Genomic DNA, 24,003 nt, shown 5'->3' on the forward strand with positions numbered 1-24,003 from the left:
CTCAAGAGAGTCCTGATATTGAAATCGAATGCAAAAAAAAAATTGTTTGAATGATTTTTGATAAATTGATTTTTGTGTGTATATATATACACGAGGGAGCCCTGATTATAGTCTCAGAAGCAAAAAACCTATAAGGATAATGATTTCTCATATGTTCTTAAGCATATTTAAACTAACAGAAGTCTTTATCTTAAAAAGTAAGATGGTTAGCAAGATCTCTCTGTAATTTGTTTAAAAAGCAAAATAGGGAGAATGATTCCAATTTTGTCTCTGTATATATTTATGGGAGAAGAGTATGACTTTTCATGATATCACAAGCAAGAAGAGTGACGAGAACTGATTTCACATAAATCCATCTTGTGTATGTATACTCGTAGGAGCCCTGATTGTGAAGCAAAAGAGATAGGCATAATGGTTTTTCAAATGTCGGCTTTGTGTTTATATACTCATTGGAATTCTAATTACAATCTTGGAAGCGAGAAAGGTTTGTAGAAGGATTTCTTAGAACTTGACATTTCGTGTATAATGACAATCTCATAAACAAGAAATATAGGGAGAATGTTTCTTCTTTATAAGTCAACTTTGTGTGTATATATATACACTCACGGCTACTTTGATTACGATTTAAAAAATAAATGGATGGCGATACAATGATTTCTCATAAATTAATTTTATGTGTAGATATTCTCACAGGAATTTTGTTTATGATATTATAAGTCGATTTTGTTTGTGTAAATCATACATGCTTTAATCATGATCTAAAAATAGAAAGGTGGGGAGAATGATTTCTCACATGATATGTATATATACTCATGAGAACTTCTCGAGAAGAGTTTCTCATAAAACTTTATACCCATGGTAGATTTGATTGCAATCTTGGAAATAAGAAACATGAGTAGAAGGGTTTCTGACGAAACAGTTTCTTATAATTTGATTTTATATACATATATATATATATATATATATATATATATATATATATATATATATATATATATATATATATATATATATATATATATATATATATATATATATATATATATAAGCGACATAACTATGATCACAAAAGCAAGAAAGCAAGAAAGTTTAAAAGAATAATTTTTAATAAGTCAGTGTTATTAACTTAACTATAATGGATCCTATCTTACTGAGTATTGGATCTCCATCTAACTATCCAAACCACTTAGATTAGTATAGCTCTATCTAATAATCTCTCATTAACTCTTATTGGATCTCATCCATATGATCCAATAATTCAATATATATTTATTTATATCCAATAAAATAAGGGATCCGACAGATATCTCATATCCATTCAAGGGTTTTTAAAATATCGATTTTGTGTATATATACTCGTTAAAATCCTAATTACAATCTTGGAAGCAAGAAAGGTTTGGAGAAAATTTCTTAGAAACTAAGTTTTCGTATATATATACTCGTGGGATCTCTAATGACAATATCGTAAGCAAGAAATATAGGGAGAATGACTCTTCTCAAGCCCATTATGTGTGAATATATACTTATAAATAGTCTTGATTATGATCTTCCAAGCAAAAGAGATGTAGAGAATGATTCTTATTTATAAGTCAACTTTGTGTGCATATATATATTTATGGGTGCTTTGATTACGATTTGAAAAATAAATGGATGTAGATATAATGGTTTCTCATAAATTAATTGTGTGTAGATATACTCACAGAAACTTTGTTTGTGATATTATAAGTAAAAATTTTGAAGAGAATCATTTCTTAAAAGTCGATTTTGTTTGTGTAATAAATGGGTGCTTTAATCACAATCTAAAGAAAGAAAAGTGGGGAGAATAATTTCTCATGGGTCCACATGGCATGTATAAACTCATGAGAGCTCTACTTGTGATCTCCAAGCTAAAAAGATATAGAGAAGAGTTTCTCATAAAACTTTATACCCATGGTACATTTGATTGCAATCTTGGAAATAAGAAACATGAGTAGAAGGGTTTCTCACGGTTGCAATCTTGAAGGCAAGAAAGATGGAGGAAACATTTTCTTATAATTTGACTTTATATATATATATATATATATATATATATATATATATATATATATATATATATATATATATATATATATATATATATATATATATATATATATATATATATATATATATATATATATATATATATATATAAGCGACATAACTATGATCACAAAAGCAAGAAAGTTTAAGAAAATAATTTCTAATAAGTCAGTGTTATTAACTTAACCCTAATGGATCCTATCATACTGAGTATTGAATCTCCATCCAACTACCCAAGCCACTTAGATTAGTATAACTCTATCTAATAATCTCACATTAACTCTTATTTGATCTCATCGGTATAGAGAAGAGTTTCTCATAAAACTTTATACCCATGGTAGATTTGATTGCAATCTTGGAAATAAGAAACCTCAGTAGAGGGGTTTCTCACAATTGCAATCTTAAAAGCAAGAAAGATGGAGGAAACAGTTTCTTATAATTTGACTTTATATATATATATATATATATATATATATATATATATATATATATATATATATAAGCGACATAACTATGATCACAAAAACAAGAAAGTTTAAGAGAATAATTTCTAATAAGTCAGTGTTGTTAACTTAACCCTAATGGATCCTATCATACTGAGTATTGAATCTCCATCCAACTACCCAAGTCACTTAGATTAGTATAACTCTATCTAATAATCTCTCATTAACTTTTATTGGATCTCATCCATATGATCTAATAATTTAATAGCTTATTTATATCCAATAAAATAAGGGATCCGACGTATATCTCATATTCATTCAAGGGTTTTTAAATATCCATAACTCATGATAAAATAAGGGTTATATATATATATATATATATATATATATATATATATATATATATATATATATATATATATATATATAAAGTCAAATTATAAGAATATGTTTCCTCCATCTTTCTTGCTTTCATGATTGCAACTGTGCGAAACCCTTCTACTCATGTTTCTTATTTCCAAGATTGCAATCAAATCTACCATGAGTATAAAGTTTTATGAAAAACTCTTCTCTATACCTTTCTTGCTTCGAGATCACAAGTAGAGCTCTCATGAGTTTATATACATGCCATGTCGACCCATGAGAAATTATTCTCCCCACTTTTCTTTCTTTTGATTGTGATTAAAGCATCGATTTATTACACAAACAAAATCAACTTTTGAGAAATGATTTTCTCCAAAATTTTTACTTATAATATCACAAACAAAGTTTCTGTAAGTATATCTACACACAAAATTAATTTATGAGAAACCATTATATCTACATCCATTTATTTTTCAAATCGCAATCAAAGCACCCATAAGTATATATATGCACACAAAGTTGACTTATAAATAAGAATCATTCTCTACATCTCTTTTGCTTAGAAGATCATAATCAAGACTATTTATAAGTATATATTCCCACATAATGGGCTTGAGAAGAGTCATTCTCCCTATATTTCTTACTTACGAGATTATCATTAGAGATCCCACGAGTATATATATATAAAAAGTCAGCTTCTAAGAAATTTTCTCCAAACCTTTCTCACTTCCAAGAATGTAATTAGGATTTTAATGAGTATATATACACAAAATCGATATTTAAAAAACTATTGAATGGATATGAGATATCCGTCGGATCCCTTATTTTATTAGATATAAATAAGCTATTAAATTATTAGATCATATGGATGAGATCCAATAAGAATTAATGAGAGATTATTAGATAGAGTTATACTAATCTAAGTGGCTTGAGTAGTTGGATTTCGCACAGTTGCAATCTTGAAAGCAAGAAAGATGAGGAAACAGATTCTTATAATTTGACTTTATATATATATATATATATATATATATATATATATATATATATATATATATATATATATATATATATATATATATATATATATATAAGCGACATAACTATGATCACAAAAGCAAGAAAGTTTAAGAGAATAATTTCTAATAAGTCAGTGTTGTTAACTTAACCCTAATGGATCCTATCCTACTGAGTATTGAATATCCATCCAACTACTCAAGCCACTTAGATTAGTATAACTCTATCTAATAATATCTCATTAACTCTTATTGGATCTCATCCATATGATCTAATAATTTAATAGCTTCTTTATATCTAATAAAATAAGGGATCCGACGGATATCTCATATCCATTCAATGGTTTTTTAAATATCGATTTTGTGCATATATACTCATTAAAATCCTAATTACATTCTTGGAAGCAAGAAAGGTTTGGAGAAAATTTCTTAGAAGCTGACTTTTCGTATATATATACTCGTGGGATCTCTAATGACAATCTCGTAAACAAGAAATATAGGAAGAATAACTCTTCTCAAGCCCATTATGTGTGAATATATACTTATAAATAGTTTTGATTATGATCTTCCAAGCAAAAGAGATGTAGAGAATGATTCTTATTAATAAGTTAACTTTGTGTGCATATATATACTTATGGGTGCTTTGATTGCGATTTGAAAAATAAATGGATGTAGATATAATGGTTTCTCATAAATTAATTTTGTGTGTAGATATACTTACAGAAACTTTGTTTGTGATATTATAAGTAAAAATTTTAGAGAGAATCATTTCTCAAAAGTCCATTTTGTTTGTGTAATAAAGCGATGCTTTAATCACAATCAAAAGAAAGAAAAATGGCGAGAATAATTTCTCATGGGTCGACATGGCATGTATATAAACTCATGAGAGCTCTACTTGTGATCTCCAAGCAAGATAGGTATAAAGAAGAGTTTCTCATAAAACTTTATACTCATGATAGATTTGATTGCAATCTTGGAAATAAGAAACATCAGTAGAAGGGTTTCGCACAGTTGCAATCTTGAAAGCAAGAAAGATAGAGGAAACAGATTCTTATAATTTGACTTTATATATATATATATATATATAAGCGACATAACTATGATCACAAAAGCAAGAAAGTTTAAGAGAATAATTTCTAATAAGTCAGTGTTGTTAACTTAACCCTAATGGATCCTATCCTACTGAGTATTGAATCTCCATCCAACTACTCAAGTCACTTAGATTAGTATAACTCTATCTAATAATCTCTCATTAATTCTTATTGGATCTCATTCATATGATCCAATAATTTAATAGCTTATTTATATCTAATAAAATAAGGGATCCGATGGATATCTCATATCCATTCAATGGTTTTTTAAATATCGATTTTGTTCATATATACTCATTAAAATCCTAATTACATTCTTGGAAGTGAGAAAGGTTTGGAGAAAATTTCTTAGAAGCTGACTTTTCGTATATATATACTCGTGGATCTCTAATGACAATCTCCTAAGCAAGAAATATAGGGAGAATGACTCTTCTCAAGCCCATTATGTGTGAATATATACTTATAAATAGTCTTGATTATGATCTTCCAAGCAAAAGAGCTATAGAGAATGATTCTTATTTATAAGTCAACTTTGTGTGCATATATATACTTATGGGTGCTTTGATTGCGATTTAAAAAATAAATGGATGTAGATATAATGGTTTCTCGTAAATTAATTTTGTGTGTGGATATACTCACAGAAATTTTGTTTGTGATATTATAAGTAAAAATTTTGGAGAGAATTATTTCTCAAAAGTCGATTTTGTTTGTGTAATAAATGGGTGCTTTAATCACAATCTAAAGAAAGAAAGGTGGGAAGAATAATTTCTCATAGGTTGACATGGCATGTATATATACTCATGGGAGCTCTAGTTGTGATCGCGAAGCAAGAAAGGTATAGAGAAGAGTTTCTCGTAAAACTTTATACCCATTGTAGATTTGATTGCACTCTTATAAGAAACATGAGTAGAACGGTTTCTCACAATTGCAATCTTCGAAGCAAGAAAGTAAGAAAGTATAAGAGAATAATTTCTCAGAAGTCAATATTATCAACATAACCCTAATGGATCATGTCATATTGGGTATTATATCTCTATCCAACTAAAGTCTCTTAGATTAATGGATCTCTATTCAATAATCTCTCATTGGCTTTTATTATATTTCATCTATATGATCCAATAATTCAATGGCTTATTTGATATTTCATTCAAAGGTTTTTTAAATGTCGACTTTGTGTATATATACTCATTGGAATCCTAATTACAATCTTAGAAGTGAGAAAGGTTTTGACACGAGAGTGTCTAATTTGTTACAATCTATTCATATGGACCATACTGATAATATGATATTTTTTTCAGCCAACAATATTGCTACATAATCTTCAATTAGCCTACTCAGATAAGACAGCTCATCAGCATATTTATTCCCTTTACAAAGGAATACATTAATGGAGTTGGTTGGCAGTTGTAAAGCTGAATCATGGTACTTTTCTTCATGGCTAAGGAATACATTAATAGAGTTGGTTGGCAGCTGTAAAGCACTTAATTTCGAAATTTCCTATGCATGAAGGGTTATTTCATGCACTAGTATTTATTTTGGGGATTAGGGCTTAGGAAAGACTTTAGAAAACTGAGGATATTGGCAGAAGCTCTCTTGGAGTGCTCTTTGAACTCGGTATCTCTTGGATGTGTCCTTAAGTGGTGAGTCTTTTTCTTTCAGTTCTGTATCCTTGTTTATTATCACTAGGGTGGTGATCTTTCTGTATCGCTTTTGATTTTAAACTTGGTGGTAAGCTATTTTTCGTTTTACCGAAGTTTCTTCAAGAGTTCGTTACTTGCCTTCTGTGACATTTTCTATCTGAACAACTTCTATTGGTGTTCGTCCGAAATCCATTCTACATTTTTACCCTCCCGGGTATCAGTTTGGTATCAGAGCTAAAGACTAGAGATCAGCAAGGCGGAATAGAAAAGATATAGTTGGTGAAAGTAGAGACCATGAAGATAACGCTGAGTCGTTGAGGCTGCAGCTACGAAAATTGCTGCATAGCCTATAAGTAAAAAATGAAATAATCGATGAACTTCAAAGTAGACACAACCAGCATGAAAATGACGCTCGAGAGTTTTCTTTTGATGATGATACACCTCATCTTCCAAGGGAGTCGAGAAGATGTCGGAGAAGAAATGAAGTCCAAGACGAGTGGCAGAATAAATATAACCCCAGATTTGATATTCTAGAATTTGAAGGTAAAATGAATGTTGATGACTTTATCGATTGGCTTAATACAGTAGAAAGAATTTTCGATTTTCATGAACCACCAGAACAAAAGAAGGTCAAACTTGTGGTCCTCAAACTCAAGCGGAATGCATCTTTTTGGTGGGAAAATCTGAAGAAACAAAGAGAACGTGTGAGGGTAAGAGTAAGATAGTTACATGGGAGAAAATGAAAAGGGAGCTGAAGAGAAAATATTTACCCGATCTTAGTGTGGAGGAGTACACTGCAGAATTTGATAATTTGATGTTAAAAGGAGAGCTTGTGGAACCAGAAGAGCAAACAATTGCAAGATACTTAGGAGGTATGAAGTATGAGATTGCTAAAGTTGTTCAGCTACAGCCATATTGGTCTTTAAATGATGTGAGCAAGTTGGCATTAAAAGTTGAAAAGCAACAGAAGTTTGAAAAAAGTTTTCGGTATGACTCAAAAGAAGGATATACAAAAGGAGGAAGTTTCAAGCCTACTGTTCAAAGCAAGGTGATATCGAAGGTGCAAGAAAAGGGTGAAGAATCTGCTGATAGTAAAAAAACACTTAATTCTTCTACCCCAAGTAGCCGAAAATGCTTTAAATGTCATGGTTTTGGGCATATCGCATCATATTGTCCAAATAGGAGGATTGTAACTTTGGTTGAATATCATAGTGATGAAGAAAAAGATGAAACTGATGACGAACCAAAATACGATGATAATGAGGAAGAGATTACTTATGCTGATCATGGTTTGTCTATTGTATTGCAACGTAGTTTACAAGTGTCATATGTGGCCGACGATGAAAGTTGGGTGAGAAAAAATGTGTTTCACACTAAATGCACTTCTCTTGGCAAAGTATGTTTGGTGATCATCGACAGTGGTAGCTTTGAGAATGTGGTATCTTTGGAGATGGTACAGAAGCTAAAGTTGGACACCATCCCTCATCCACATCCATACTAGTTATGTTGGCTGCAAAAAGGAAATGACATCAATGTAACTAAAAGATGTTTAGCTTCATTTTCTATTGGCAAATATTATAAAGATGAAGTATGGTGTGATGTTGCTCCTATGGATGCTTGTCATTTGCTGTTGGGAAGACCTTGGCATTATGATAGAAGGGTGTTGTATGACGGCTACAAACATACTTATTCTTTTAAGGTGAATGAAAAGAAGATTATTTTAGCTCCATTACAACCATCCGAAATCAGTGCACCAAAAAAGAAAGTTAGCGCTTTTATGTCCTATGGTGAATGCAAAGATGAATTAGATAAGGGTGGTCATGTTATAGCTCTACTAGTAGTAGAAGAAAATGAACAATATAAGGAGACACCAGAAATCATGAAACAAATCTTGGTAGAGTTTGAAGATGTTATACCAGAAGAGATTCCACATGACCTTCCACTCTTGAGAGATATCCAGCATCACATTGGTCTTATTTCGGGGGCTGTTCTACCTAATAAGGCAGCATATAGAATGAGTCTAAATGAGCATGAAGAACTTCAAAGGCAAGTTGATGAATTGGTGAAAAAATGGTTAATCCGGGAAAGCATGAGTCCTTGTGCGGTTATAGCCTTGTTAGTGCCTAAGAAGGATGGTTCTTGGAGAATGTGCTTGGACAGTCGCACCATCAACAAAATCACAGTGGATTATCGCTTTCCTGTTCCAAGGTTAGATGATTTAATTGATCAATTGTGTGGTGCTTATATTTTTTCAAAAATTGATTTGAGGAGTGGCTATCACCAAATAAGAATGAGGCCCGGAGATGAGTGGAAAACAACATTTAAAACTAGAGAAGGCTTATATGAATGGTTAGTTATGCCATTTGGGCTATCTAATGCTCCTAGCACCTTCATGAGATTTATGAATTACATACTTAAGCCATGCATTGGAATATTTGTTGTAGTTTATTTTGACAATATATTGGTGTACAACAAAGAGCGAAGAGGAGCATATGAATCATCTGAAAGAGATCTTTCTTATTTTGAGGTATCAAAAGCTTTATGCTAATCTAAAGAAGTGTGATTTCTTTACTTCTAGTGTGGTGTTTCTGGGGTATGTTGTTTCAAAAGATGGAATCATGATGGATCAAAGTAAGGTAGAGGCTATTCTCAGTTGGCCAACACCTGCTTCGCTGCATGATGTGAGGAGTTTCCATGGCTTAACTTCGTTTTACAGAAGATTTATCAAGGGTTTCAGCTCTATTGTCGCTCCAATCACCGAATGTCTGAAATGTGATAAATTCAAATGGACTAGTGAGGCTAACGATGCTTTTGAGCTTTTGAAAAGAAAAGTTACTGAAGCTCCTATCTTAGTTCTACCAAATTTTGATAATGTGTTTGAAGTTGAATGTGATGCATCTAATGTGGGAATTGGTTCTGTTTTGAGTCAAGACGGAAAGCCCATTGCATATTTTAGTGAAAAGCTGAATGATACGAGAAAGAAATACTCTACTTATGATAAGGAGTTTTATGCGATTTATTGAGCTTTGTCTCATTGGAGTCAATATCTTCTTGCCAAGCCATTTGTTCTATATTCTGATCATGAAGCATTAAAGTTTATTAATCACCAGCACAAGCTAAACAAGAGGCATGCAACCTGGGTGGAGTTTTTACAATCTTACAACTTTACAATCAAGCACAAATCTGGTGTTCAAAATGTAGTTGCTGACGCATTGAGCAGAAAGCATTCTTTATTATCAGCAATGGAAATCAAAGTGGTTGAATTTGAAACATTCAAAGATCTATATAAGAATGATGTGGATTTCGGCTCGATATGGCAGAATTGTAAATCAAGTTCCTTTCAATAATTTTTTTATTTTTGATGGTTTTCTTTTTCGAGCTAATGCTTTGTGTGTTCTATCTTGTTCTTTGAGACAAGTAATTCTAGCTGAAGCTCATGGTGGTGTTTTGGGAGGACATTTCGGTAGGGACAAGACTCTAGCTCTTGTTCAATCAAATTTCTACTGGCCTAAAATGTTCAGAGATGTGGATAAACATGTGAAGCAATGTCGATTGTGTCATTTGTCAAAAATAAGAAGTCAAAATTCTGGTTTGTACACTCCATTGCCAGTGCCAAATGCTCCATGGGAGGATGTGAGTCTTGATTTCGTTTTGGGACTGCCAAGAACTCAAAGGAACAAGGATTCTATCATGGTTGTTGTTGACATATTTTCAAAAATGTCTCACTTTGTTCCATGCAATAAATCAAATGATGCATCTCATATTGCTGATTTATATTTTAAGGAGACTATTAAATTGCATGGTATTCTAAGAACTATGGTTTCTGATCGAGATTCAAAATTTGTTAGTCATTTTTAGAGAACTCTTTGGAGGAAGTTGGGTACTTCTTTGAATTTCAGCAACTCGCATCATCCACAAACCGATGGGCAAACTGAGGTAACAAACTGAAGCTTGGGAAATTTGCTTAGAAGCTATGTTGGCAAGAATATTAAGCAATGGGATGTCATTGTTCCACAAATTGAGTTTGCCTACAATCGTTCTATGCATCATAGTATTGGTAAGAGTCCTTTTGAGGTAGTTTATAGTGCTAATCTTGCTGGTCCTTTGGACTTAATCCCTCATTCTACAACAAAACAATTTAGTGGTTTAGGAATTTATGTTTAAAGGTGAATCAGTCTCATTATCGTGATCTCATCACGATCCGATTCTCATTGCACATATCCATGAACATCACAATATATTCATACAATAAATAATATAAAATGATAAAATACTCAGATCCTGCTCTATTGGTATCGGATCTTCATCCAACTACCCAAACCTCTTAGATTAGTGGATCTCTATCCAATAATCTCTCATTAGCTCTTATTGGATTTCATCCGTAGAATCCAATAATTCATGGGCCTATTGGATATCCAATAAGATATGGGGTCCGACGGATATCTCATATCTGAACCTCTACTCGTCGCAATGTCTACCATATATATATGACCCTCTAGGCCCAATATCGAACTGTCTGTGAGTCATACCTGCTAGAACTCCTTTTGAATTATCATCTTTATAATAATTCACTTGACTCATCGAATACGAACATACTAGGCCACTACGTCGCATTACGATATCATCGACCGAGATTATTTAGGGGTTATGTTTAAAGGCGAATCGGTTTCATTATCACGATCTAATTACGATCTAATTCTCATTACACATATTCATTGACATCACAATATATATAATATAAAGTGAAAAAATATCAATAATAATAATAAATAAATAAAAAGATTGCGTAGCGTATCATACGTGTCATCACTCACGTGATCGACTTACAAGACACATATAACTAGTAATACACAACCTTCAACTTAGAGTCCATCTAACCTGTAATTTTATACAAGCATCATAGAAGCATTATTTGAAGTGCCGCGATGTAATTTTATAGGGTTCAAATCGAATTAATAAAGCTTGACTTAAGGTCCACTTAAGAAAATATCATGTTAGAATTGAATCAGCTTCTATCTTGGACAATCAAAATTTGACTAAACAGTTTGGCACTAAGAGGGCCGACCATGATGTCTCATAAAACCTCCATCGAACAATCTCAACTGAACCCTTAAGGACCCAGGTCCGAATAAGCCAAGTCTGATAGTGCCAAACACCCCTACTCTGAATCATCCAATCTCGCTACTTTCAAGTTTTAGATAGTCGATGTCAACAATCGAACCAGTTCCTCCCACTTTTCAGATTATAGATCCTCTACTCTATCACCAATAATTCCAAGACTCAACTACTAACCAACCACTTCCTCCTCACTAACCTGCATCATCCGCACCTACTTACCCAACAAGTACAAGCCCTGACTAGGATAGTTCATACCATAGTCCCTTACCCCATTTACTCCATTCTTAGCTCTAGCTCCATCACATATCCTAGTTCCCAGACTTGCGGCTGAGTCTTAACCCCTTCGGAGCGATACACCCCAGAGGCACACTCCCCTCAACTTGCCCAAATTATCAACTCCCACTAGAGCCAGAGACTCAAAATGAGTTAGTCGCCCAGTTGACCACACTCCCGTTGGGTGTTTAGGTCTAACTCAACAAAATGGATTAAAGGTTGGAAGACATCCACAAGGAAACAAGACAGGGAAAGGGAAAGCAGCCAAAAGTTGAACTATACTTGCAATCTCCCTTCATAAAGGATACAAATGAGGAGCTTATTCCCCAGTGATTCTAGTTATCGGCCCTAGACTTATATGACAGGAAGTCAAACCTATCAAAGCATATATCAGCTTTCACCTCATAGATAACGCTTTATGAAACCACGGAATCCCTTGTGTGTCAAACTTTCCTATGACTCTAAGAGGCATAACACAGGAGTGACTTGCCAAGCTCCCACTTGAGTCTATCTCCTCATTCGACCAGTTAGCGAAGGAATTTAAACTCAATTTTGTCAACTACAAGCTCCCCTAAAACCTCGCAACTTCTCTCCCGGCCATATCTCAAGAAGAGAAAGAATTGTTGGAGAGCTACATGAGAAAGTTCAATGAGGAGGTCAGGATGGTTGCTGACCCAACACCATCCGTTGTCATTAATGGCTATCTTAACGGTCTTCAACCACCAAGGTTCTTCTACAAAGTTATCACCCAAACGTCAGCAACCTTCCTAAAGCCACGATAAGAAGCAAATCACCACATCATGCCCGAAATTGTAATTGTCAGGAAGAGAAAGACCGAACCAAAGTAGCTAGTAAAAGAAGAGAGGTTTCATCAACAAGAGAGGAAGAGACCGAAATTGATACTGATCTGCAATATGCTAAGAGCACTCGGGTGATGTCCAAAGACAACCAGTGCCCTATATGCCTATTAGTCTTTACGTACTTTTAATTTCGTTGCTTTAGTCTTGTAGTGAGCACTTTAGCTTTATAAGCAATAGATGTTGTTTTCTTTTTAGTTTCGTGCTTGTTTCCTAGAGGGAATTTTCTTTTCCGTCAAAACTTCCATTTAAAAGGTTGTATCGAGTCGATGGATCGTCAAACCCGAACCCTATACAGATCATCGCCTATAACTATGTTAGCCTCTCAAGCACCATGCTCGACCATGTCAATCCACTAAGCGCCATTATGCATAATTGTGTCGACCCTCAAATACCATGGTATACGGCCTCATGGTATACGGCCTTGTCAGCCCACCAAGCACCACTATACATGACCATATCGGCACATCGAGTGTCACCACATGAGATCGTGTTAGGCCCACCGAGTGCCACCACATACAATCATGCCAGCCCATCAAGCACCACCACGCGCAACCATATCAGCCCACCGAGCGCCACCACACACAACCATGTCGATCCACCAAGCGGGACCTTGTCAGCCTATAGAGCACTGTGCATAATCGTGTCGACCCACGAGGCACTATTGCCCGAGAGACTCGACCATCAAACATTAATGGGCCAGGTCATTGGCACCCAAGTGGCACCCCTCAACCCAACACCACTTTATGACATAGCTCAAGGAGTGGGGGGGCAAGTGATAAGTGTGATATGACTTGGTCGACACCTTAGCGTCACGTGACCGACACCTTAGCGTCACGTGACCGACACCTTAGCGACACCTTAGCGTCACGATCGACTCCTCGACGCCACATGACCGACACCTCCATGTCACAAGATCAACTTCTCGACGCTACGTGGCCCACTCTTTGAGACCACGTGGTTGACACCTTGGTGTTGCATGATTGACACAATAACACTTGGCGAATCCATTATATCCTGCCAACCAATCACTCCCGGCCTTGGTGTTGCATGATCGACACAATAACACTTGCGAATCCATTATATCCTGCCAACCAGTCACTCCCCGCCGACTAATCCTTACCACGTGTCAAAGCATTGCATCATCCTGAACTTGGCATGAGTCGACGACATTTCATTAGAGATCTACGTACCACATTCCCACGAACAAATGAAGGTAAAAATGACCCCCGAAGTATATGTCCCAACACACAACCTTGAACTCATGATATGTTTGATCAACTTATTGACTCAAGCATCGGGAAAAACGATCTCGAGAGTACCCCGACACAATTTTATAGAGTTGGATTGGATTGGTGAAATTTGATTTGAGGTCAACTCAAAAAAAAAAGATAAGATTGGATCCATATCGACTTCCACCTCGAACAACCAAGATTTGACTTAACTGAAAACCAAACCAGCACATAGTCTCTCAAGTTCAAGGAAGCATGATATCTTTGCCTCTTCAATTGAGAAATATATCAAACGACAACATATACTCAGAAGTCCAAATTGACCTTCCTTAGGTTGACTATTTTTATGATAGTTGAAAAAACTTGCGTGCAAACAAATGAAATGTGGATCAATAATCTCTGGTTTTCTGCCTCAACAAATTCAGTCTTGTACCAAGAAAAAGCTGTGGATTCACATTGAATCATGTAGATAACAAAAATCAGAATGAAATACTAAGTAAATAAAAATTATGTTAGTGTTTTTCTGTTACTGTGCAAAATGGCTGTGCCTATGGAAACTCCAGATATCAAAGTTCAAAACTGTTGCTAACTTGTCGGAATACAAGTTGTCAAGCTTTTGTGTTAAACAAATGCGGGAAAGAGTTGTATAATTACCACTACTGACTTGCCTAGACATGTGTCTTCCTCCTAACTGGGGAAACAGAGATTGGGATTTGTACGTCATTGAAGAAGGACGGAAGGGCTAGCGAACGATGAGAATTAGCAACAAATCAGATTAAGAAATTGGCAAATGATCAGCAGAACCTGTCAGTTTATAATGCTCTTTCTTTTTTCACTTTCGCATTCGCAAAGGTACCATACAAAACAATCTAAATTGGAAATTTTTTACTTGAGATTATTGTGAATAATTTGTGCAAAAAATGTGACAGTCAGGAAATTATTAGGTAGTTAAGATTGGTTCTATCATACAATTATTGGCAAATTAAGAAACATAGTGATGATAATAATTTAACCGTCTCAAATCAATGATCATCACAAGGATGAAAAATCGAAACTTCATATGAAGGACAAGGCCGACAAAAGAAGGAAGGAAAAAGAAAAAGGGCTTCATTACAAAAGAAATAATCAGATGTCGTGGATTCTTCAAGAAAGAAAGACCAACCTTACAAAGCTGCTCGGTTATGGCGGATCCGATGACCCCTGTGCACAAGGCAGCAACGTAGATCGAGATAAGCGGGGCGAAAGATTTCGGATCGATCGTATCCCATTTGCAGAATTGCCGGTCTGCGAACATCCTCCACAGTCGATTCGCCGTATCTGACAAGACACAACAAAGGAAACGAGACGGGCAAGATCACATACAAGAAATCTAAGGCCATCTCGTCGTCCTCAGAAACCTAATTGTATCAAACCCTAGGAACAAGCCCTACAACGAATCGGCACCAGACGCTAAAGAAACTAAATACCTGAGGAAAGATACTCGAGAAAAGGAAAGGAAGCGAGTGGTTTCGATGGAACTCGAAGTCCGGCGTCGACAGGAGGAAAAGGAGATTGCCGAGAGATATAGTATGATTCCTTACGATTTTGGAATAAAATGGCGAGAGCGTTTGCCGGGAAGCAGTACGGGAGGAATGAAGAGACTCGGTGGGCGAAGCGAACAGGGTGGAGATGGGAGCAGCGTGCGCGGACTTGGACCTTTGTATACGACTGGATCGTCCCGATCAGAACTCGTTACAGGAAGGGCTGAGCCTACCTGCCCACCCGCGGGGGGTTGGCGGGAGTATAGTCCATTCAAATTGGGGGATTGGATTGGGATTGTTTCAGGTTTTTTTGTTATTTTTGGGCAATCCTCGACTCAAGCCCATTCAAATTGGTGGATTGGGATTGTTTCAGGTTTTTTTGTTATTTTTGGGCAATCCTCGACTCAAGCCCATTCAAATTGGTGGATTGGGATTGTTTCAGGTTTTTTTGTTATTTTTGGGCAATCCTCGACTCAAGCCCATTCAAATTGGTGGATTGGACTCGAGCCCAATTCTAAAATCTCTTAATACCATCACCCTGGCGATGCTCAACAGACCGACAAAAAAAAAAAAGCAACCGCACCCCACATGACCGCCACTCTGGTTGACGTCTATGTGACGGAATCACTGTCGCTTTCATGTGGATAGTGATGAGACATAATAACAAGTTCTTCATGAATTTTGATACCCATAAAAGATGCTCATGCATAACACACGAGGATGATTCATCATTTTGTAGTTTGTGTTGACCGACTATGATGCGGGTTTCGGTTGTGGGCGCAGCTCAATTTTTTATTGATATATGAAAAACATAAAAGTATATTCCTTGGTGATCTCTGGAGGTAATAAAATGTTCTTATTTCTTAGAAATATTTTAAGACCATCATGGGATTCTCTTCTCTCATAAGTGGGAGGCGTGTGATCCATTCGGTACACGAGTCTATGGGGTGAGGGTGTGGTGGGGGTTAAGTGAAAAGGTTCAAAAAATAAAAAATAAAAAAAAAATGAGCCTTTGTTTAAAGAGAAAAGAATCAAAATCGTATTTTGATAATAATAATTTTGAATTAGGTGATGGACATTCATTTCTCAAGCGATATTCTCTTCAGTATAATCCATGGGGGCTCAGTTGTGAGGTTGGTTTATACATCTATTTTTTAAAATTTTAAAAATAAATTTATTTTTAATTTTTAATTTTTTTAAAATAAAAAAAAATAAAAAAATTAATTGTTCGAATCAAACCGAAATCGAAATCGAAATCGAAATCGGGGGTTCTGGTTCTAGAACCTAAATCTAGAGTATACAATTTTTTGATTATTCAAACTTTGTTTACTTAGTTTTAAAGTTAAAATTTTAACTATCATACCATAAGTTTTATACTTAATTTTTTTATTTATTTAATCGATTTGAAATCGGAATCGTCGATTTAGACTTTTCAAACTTAAGAATCGCCCCTGACCAATTTGCGGGTTCTGGATTTATTTGATTTCGATTTTAATTCGATTTAATTCTAGTATAATTTTGATTTAAATCGTGGTCATACTCACGGGAGGAATAACTGGAGCGACAAATGGCTGTAACGGTGACACGACAGCAGCCGTTTGGGACCCATCTTCGATAGATAACAAAGTCAGATGGGTAGCATCCAAAGTTGCTGTTGTCCTTTTTCTCCAAGCCAACCCTTGTCCGATCCTCCGCGGCGGGCCCCTGTGATTATTCATGATGCGGAACCCACTCACGTGCCATCTGTCGGATGGATTGTCCTGAATTAATGCACCCGCATTAATTAATTTTAGAGGATAATTTGATGGCGCCCATCACTGCGTCACCCACGGACGTGAACAACCATGATTGCCTTCTCGGCCTCTCCCCACCGAACTCAGCAACCGCGGGGGATTTCATCCTGCACCTGCGTATGCGTTGTTCGATTAGGTTTGGATCCGTTCCGTTTTAAGATGACAGGAATGTTAGACTTAGTCTTAAAAAATTTATCAAAAGGATAATTTTGATAACTCAAAAAAATAATAAAATAGAAATACTAAAATTGATAAGAACATCAAATTTACTTGATTCAAGCAATTAACCTATATCCACTAACGAAAAATGAATAAATCATTATTATAAAAAATAGACTACTATAAATGTCTTATAAACTGATTTCAAAGCATATATCCTTATTTATAGTTTAAACAGACTTAATTTTTCTAATGTGAGATTATATATAACTTATCAAACTAATAAGAAAATTGAGTCATCATAACGCTTTAATGATGCTTGGCCTTACATCCTAGTAGGTAATATCTTTTGGCAAGAAAACAACAAGAGCGAGTCATATCGTACCATCACACACACACACGCAAACTTATTTCACTTGGTTAAGTAAGGTCGCTTGTGTGAAGCTGACATGTAAATTATATAATTGTTGTATACATAATATGCTTCGGAACCTCTCCTGTGACTTCGAGAAAGAACATTGAGATGAGATGAAGCAGGAGCAAACCAGCGCTTTTCGGGGACTCCAATGGATCATCTCACTACCGATTCCCTTGTATAATTCTTCTCCTCTCCTTTGTCCTTTTTTTTTTTTTTTTTATGTCGAGCTTGTATTGTTCTTTGGTATTTCCCTAATGAATTCCGGCGCGGCTCGGATTCGGTTCCTTGGGGCAGCGATCGAGCTCTATGACGGTGGGAGAGAGGTTGTGTGCTGTGTTCATACCGATTATTGCCATCGTGGAGGCTCTCATCTGCGTCGTCGCCGATTGCTTCGACCACCGTTCGTTTCTCGTCCGCCGCGGCCCCCCGCCGAAGACCTTCGACTTCGCGAGGCTGGCACATGACTCACGCTGCTGTATCGATTATGTTCTTTTTCGCTACCGTTTTGTGTGCCTGCAGTACTCGTCTTCTTTTTTATTTTATATATATATATATATATGTATGTATGTATATATATTTTATTGTCCCTGAAATAATTTCTTATGAAAAAGATTGGTGTTTGTGGTTGAAGTTACGGTGAACGAGGTGGAAGCGCTGTACGAGCTCTATAAGAAGTTGGGCAACTCCATAACCACCGACGGTCTCATCCACAAGGTAAATTAAATGATGCGCCTCGCTGATTCCTCGGTTTGCAATTGCTGCTATTTAGTGATTTGTCTCGATGGCTCCATCGATTATGGATGTTGAGGCAGCAACTCTCGCATGCCCTGCAACTTCATTTCGAAAACACCATTTTGAGCTTGCCAAGCGTTTATTTTTTTTTTTCTTTGGGATATCCGATTTCGACTTGTTGTTGTCGGTGGTCTATAAGCTTGCTTTTAGGATTTTATTTGTCATTTCAAATTCAGTCTGGCTTTATTTATTTTTTGGGAGGTGAAAGATGTTTGGGGGAGTCGCATCTAAGATTTTCTTTAACCTTATATGACCGGACCGGCATAATATTGGGACGGTGGATCGTATTCCGTGTAGCTGCTATCATGTTGTCTTATGTATCAAGCAAGCAAGCAAGCAAGCAAGCTATATGCGCTTTATGACACTGGTACTTGGTTCGATCCAACTAGTATTGTATTTAAAACCTTGCTCGAAATGAAACTTCATGGTATCAGCAGATGGCTTCCTTCACATCCAGGGACCATAATTCCTTGCATAACGCATCATATAGTAAGTACTAGTTCGTTCACAAGTAGTAAATGAATAATGTACTTGGTAGGAGGCGTGTTCCTTCAAGTCAAGTACAGAAGAACGACACTGTTTCCCCTGATATATGATGGTTCCCGAGTGTGTTTGATTGTCAGACTATATGATTGATTGATTATTCAGACGAAATATTAAGTTTTTCATTTTTTTTTTTTTTTTTTTTTTGTCTTGTGCATTTTTGTTCCAAGTGCCATTGTAGAATAATATCATTGGGAAAGTCCCTTAAAATTGGCCGACCAGAAATAAATTGTTCCATGTGACTGACTATATTCAGGAGGAGCGTTTTGACTATCAAATTGTTCGATGTGGACTATAGTTAGCAGTATGGCATCTGAATGGTAGGTAATATAAATATAGTACAATGAAATGTTGCATCAAATATGGATTAACTTGGTACAAGTCTTAAAATGCATACAAATTTGGGCTTCTTGGTATAACTAAGGTTTAAAACCTACCTGATGCATGGCCAAATCCGGAGACGAACATGTTATTCCTTTTTGTACAAGTTTTCAGGATACGCGCTGCTACATCCCTTTCTAACGACTCTCTTACGGTCATCTATCAATTGTCTTGCAGGAAGAACTTCAACTGGCATTGCTCAACACTCTAACTGGCGACAACCTTTTTCTCGATAGGGTAAGTACTAAATTATTACCATTTTTTATTTATTTTCAGTTTGACAAAAAATTATTTTAAGCCGATGCTGTGAGTGCAGCAATGTCTTTTTATTTTTAATCTTTCTGAGATTCCTATGGTGCAAAGATCTGTGTGTCAACAAAAGCCACTCTGATTTAGCTGCATAACTACTACTACTACTACAACCGAAAAATTCAGTTTCCTGTTTTGTTTCTTTCTTCTATGTAATCGTGACGGATGAATGATAATTTTTCTTCTTCTTCTTCTTCTTCTTGCTTTTCTTAGGTTTTTGACCTCTTCGATGAAAAGAAAAATGGTGTCATTGATTTTGAAGAATTTATCCATGTCCTCTGTGTCTTCCATCCGTGTGCTCCCCTCGATGACAAAATCGAATGTAAGTGCTCAGGAGGTTACTTTTGATTTGTTTGCCATGACAAGTGATTCTCTGCCTCGTGCATTTTCTGCAGTTGCATTCAGATTGCATGATCTTAGACGAACTGGGTTTATCGAGCGAAAAGAAGTGAGTTGTTGCTATCTCCTAAAATTTAGACCCCTATTCTTGCTAAGAACAACAAGGAGGACTTGTTGTTGAAGGTGGCTTTGCAGAATTTTCATTTATGGTCCATTAATTATATTGGAAGTTACTGTGTGTTTACATTTAATAATATTAGTGGTGTTATTCTCCAAATCTTGCTTCCAAGCTATCGCACGACTCCAACATTTTGAAACTTTCTTTTGCTATTTAGTGGAACATATTTTTCTTTTTTCTAGATGTTGTTGATCTGCCCTCGTATTCATATATCGATGAACATAAAGAAACAATTGTGGAAAAACCTGAAACTAATATTCTTATAGATTTCTTATTATATTCCTTGTGTTTCCATGGTTTTCTTTCTCCTACTTACCGAAACCTGGAATTTCTCAGGTAAAACAGATGGTGATCGCTATTTTAAGGGAGTCAGACATAATGCTTTTGGATGATCTTCTCGAGGCCATACTGGATGTGGCATGTCATCTGAGGAGACTTACTTACCCTTGTTTTGTTTGTTTGTTTCTCCCTTCTTTGAATTCTCACCCATTCTCCCTCGATTCTCATGCAGACATTTGCAGAAGCTGTCAATGGGGATGACAAAATTAACAGGGAGGAATGGAAGGACTTCGTCATGCGACACCCTAATCTTTTGAAGAACATGACTCTTCCTTACCTCAAGTACGACGACCTTTACCTTCTGTCTGCTCTGCGTTAATAATAATATTCATTGCACCAAAACCAAAACCCTTTAGACTTTTATGGCAACTGAAATCATATTTTCTAATCACGATGGCAAGTGAATAAACACACACCTCTTTGCTCATTGATAAATGACTCGTTGGCATCCCATTTCGTTCCATCTTTCCTTGTTAACCCAATGAGATGTATGTACAATTTGTTTGATTACTGTGCTATTTGCTTGGGCAATTCCATGTCCAAAATCTTGTAGGAATGATGTCATGGTTTGTTTGGCTGGCATTTCTTTCAGGGACATCACCACAGCATTCCCTAGTTTCGTCTTCAATACTGAGGTTGAAGAGTAAGCGAGAGCATGTTCGCAAATGGAAATGGAACGCGATTCATCCAAGATGCCCATCCTCAATACCTACCTACCTTGTAACTCGGGTTCTCACATCGTTTGCTCTTTCAGCAGCTGCAACTTGGATGGACCACACGACTTGGTGTTATCTGTGCCCGTCATGTTATGTCGGACAAAGCATTCACAATTGTTCAGATCCTTTGGAATTTGTATGGAATAATAGATTGAGATGATGCTTTGCGACTTTGTAACATAACTCATACTCGATGTAGCTTTGGAATGATGTGTTGTTTGGGCCTGTGTTGCCTACTCTGCCAGTGTTTAGGCCACGAGTGTGAAATAGAAAGATACATCAGTATCTTAAGCAAAAAAAAAAAAAAGGTTCCGTCCAATTAGCAAGACAGGAGGACCCGTTTCCTTGCATTAGCAGCCTTCCATCTGATGCTCTGCGCTTTTTTCTTTTTTTATACAATGCAATTGATGTTAGATATCCTTTGATACCAAATATGTGTTTCTAAATTATTATAAAAGAAATACAATAAAACTAATAGGGAATCAAAATAGCATACCTTTTTGAATTTTGATACTTCTCGACTCATAACTCACGAGATGTAGAGTCTATGGACCAAAATCCTCGTTTATATAGATGTTCTTTCATCAAGAATATTTATTATCATCAACTCATAACGTTCAAGAATTAATTCAAATTTATAACGTTTGAATCATAACGAAATATTTTAATGATATTAAATATTTAATAATAATGATTCATTTAGAATGAAAAATCGAAATATTTAAACCATAATGATGAAATTGTTTATAATGAACGATAAACTTAATAAGAACTATTGCATCATTATTAAATAAAATATTTAATAATAACAGTTACAATTGATCCTTCGATTCATCCACATGGACAAAAAAAGGCATAATATATTTTATGTTTTTTTTTTGGAAGGGCTTAAAAACTGCTTTCTTCTATTATGTTACTATTTTGGTTTTCTAGTTTGATTGTATTATGCCGTTTATCTATCTTTAGTGAATTTGTTGATGCTGTTATTGAAACATTATGGGCAACAAACTTTGGAGATCTCCACCACCATCTTCAAGGAATTAAAATGGAAACCTCATCAAGAGATCTCACACACTTTGGAGGTTCTTCACATTGATTACCTAAGGCCACAGGTAATCATCTATACAAATCTTAAACGGTTAGTAAATGACCTAATATATTTATTAATTTTAATATAAAAAATATAAGCTCATGAAAATCATTTTTTTTTAAGTATATATGTTTCTGCCCAATATCCCCACATCCAAGGCATACTTGACCACAGTTTTGAAACTGTTAGCTTTGATTTGACAAAAGCTGGAACCGAAATCGAATCGATGGGGGTTGATTTTGAAATCGAAATTGGTGAGTTCTGGTTCCAATTTAAATATAAGTCCATTTTATATACATAAATTCAAAATACCATAAGCATGTCTAACATAAAAAATAAAAAAAACCATCAAAAGCAAGTTGATAAACTGCTTAGAAGTGGGTACTTATGGATGCATAATAAAAAATCAATTAATTTTTTTTAAAATTAAATTATATTTCTCTAAATTTATATATATATATATATATATATATATATTATCGATTATATGTCATTCATCGTATATTCTGTCATTATCTATCCAATGATAAACGACTCTTTTGTAGAAGTGCATTTGTTAATGATCACTTCAAATATTAGAATAAATAGAAATATTATCATTGAAACTCAGAAATATTTTTATAAATTTATTTTTATAAAAATTATGTGAAGTATAAGTATGAGTAATATGAAGAACTCGTTATGTGATCTGATTTAAAGCCTCTTGATAATAATAAATAAATTTAATTTTTTGACTAAAACTAATAGATAAATATTTAATTGTGACTAATCTGGCTAATACTTCACAAATTTTTTTCAACAGAAAAAAAAAGTGGGAGAAGTAGGGTGCCCAAAAATTTATATTTGATTCCTTTCCACACCGACATTAATTGGATGTGTTGGAATGCTCCATATCATGTACAATCTTTGAACTTAAAAACTTAGGTATAGTAATTACATGTGACATGAAAAGAGTAATTGGGCTTTCGGATCTTCTCGAAGTGCATCCTGAATATGTCCGATTTAATTTTGATTATCATATTAGCTATGTTCAGGTAGACATCTTGGTTGATGCATTAGCTATGTTCAGTTACCATGATTGGATTTTCAAAAGACTCCTTGGTGACTTTTACTTGTTATTGAATCAAGAAAATAGTAAAAAAACAGTTTAAAGAGAATTGAGAGAGAGCTCAAGAGCATTCAAACTTGAATGAATGCTTAATCAAAAGTGTGAAAAAGAACAAAGGATTTAAGAAGTTTTTATAAGATTTTTGAATTTTTTTTAAAAAAACCTTTGAGAACTAGCTATTATGTGACTACTGCAAGAAAGGTAATAGTATCCCTTTTTTAAATTTT

General features: G+C 35.0%; 1 protein-coding gene across 3 annotated transcripts; it reads left to right on the plus strand.

Annotated features, from left to right (window-relative positions):
* Positions 1–17,995: 17,995 nt before the first annotated feature.
* Positions 17,996–21,803, plus strand: LOC135581492 (calcineurin B-like protein 9). Of its 3 annotated transcripts, none has more exons than XM_065101662.1 (9): positions 17,996–18,156; positions 18,276–18,456; positions 18,613–18,695; positions 19,875–19,934; positions 20,220–20,328; positions 20,402–20,454; positions 20,860–20,952; positions 21,033–21,144; positions 21,455–21,803. In XM_065101662.1, exons 1-8 carry the CDS (start codon positions 18,130–18,132, stop codon positions 21,117–21,119), a joined length of 693 nt encoding a protein of 230 aa, XP_064957734.1. In that variant the 5' UTR covers positions 17,996–18,129; the 3' UTR covers positions 21,120–21,144; positions 21,455–21,803. The 3 variants fall into 3 exon arrangements, with proteins under 3 accessions (XP_064957734.1, XP_064957733.1, XP_064957735.1); XM_065101661.1 differs by having other exon boundaries at positions 20,860–20,940; positions 21,035–21,144; XM_065101663.1 differs by lacking the exon at positions 17,996–18,156 and having other exon boundaries at positions 18,305–18,499; positions 20,860–20,940; positions 21,035–21,144.
* Positions 21,804–24,003: the final 2,200 nt, after the last annotated feature.

This window comes from Musa acuminata, chromosome BXJ2-3 (assembly GCF_036884655.1).
Source record: "Musa acuminata AAA Group cultivar baxijiao chromosome BXJ2-3, Cavendish_Baxijiao_AAA, whole genome shotgun sequence".
Lineage (NCBI taxonomy): Eukaryota > Viridiplantae > Streptophyta > Magnoliopsida > Zingiberales > Musaceae > Musa > Musa acuminata.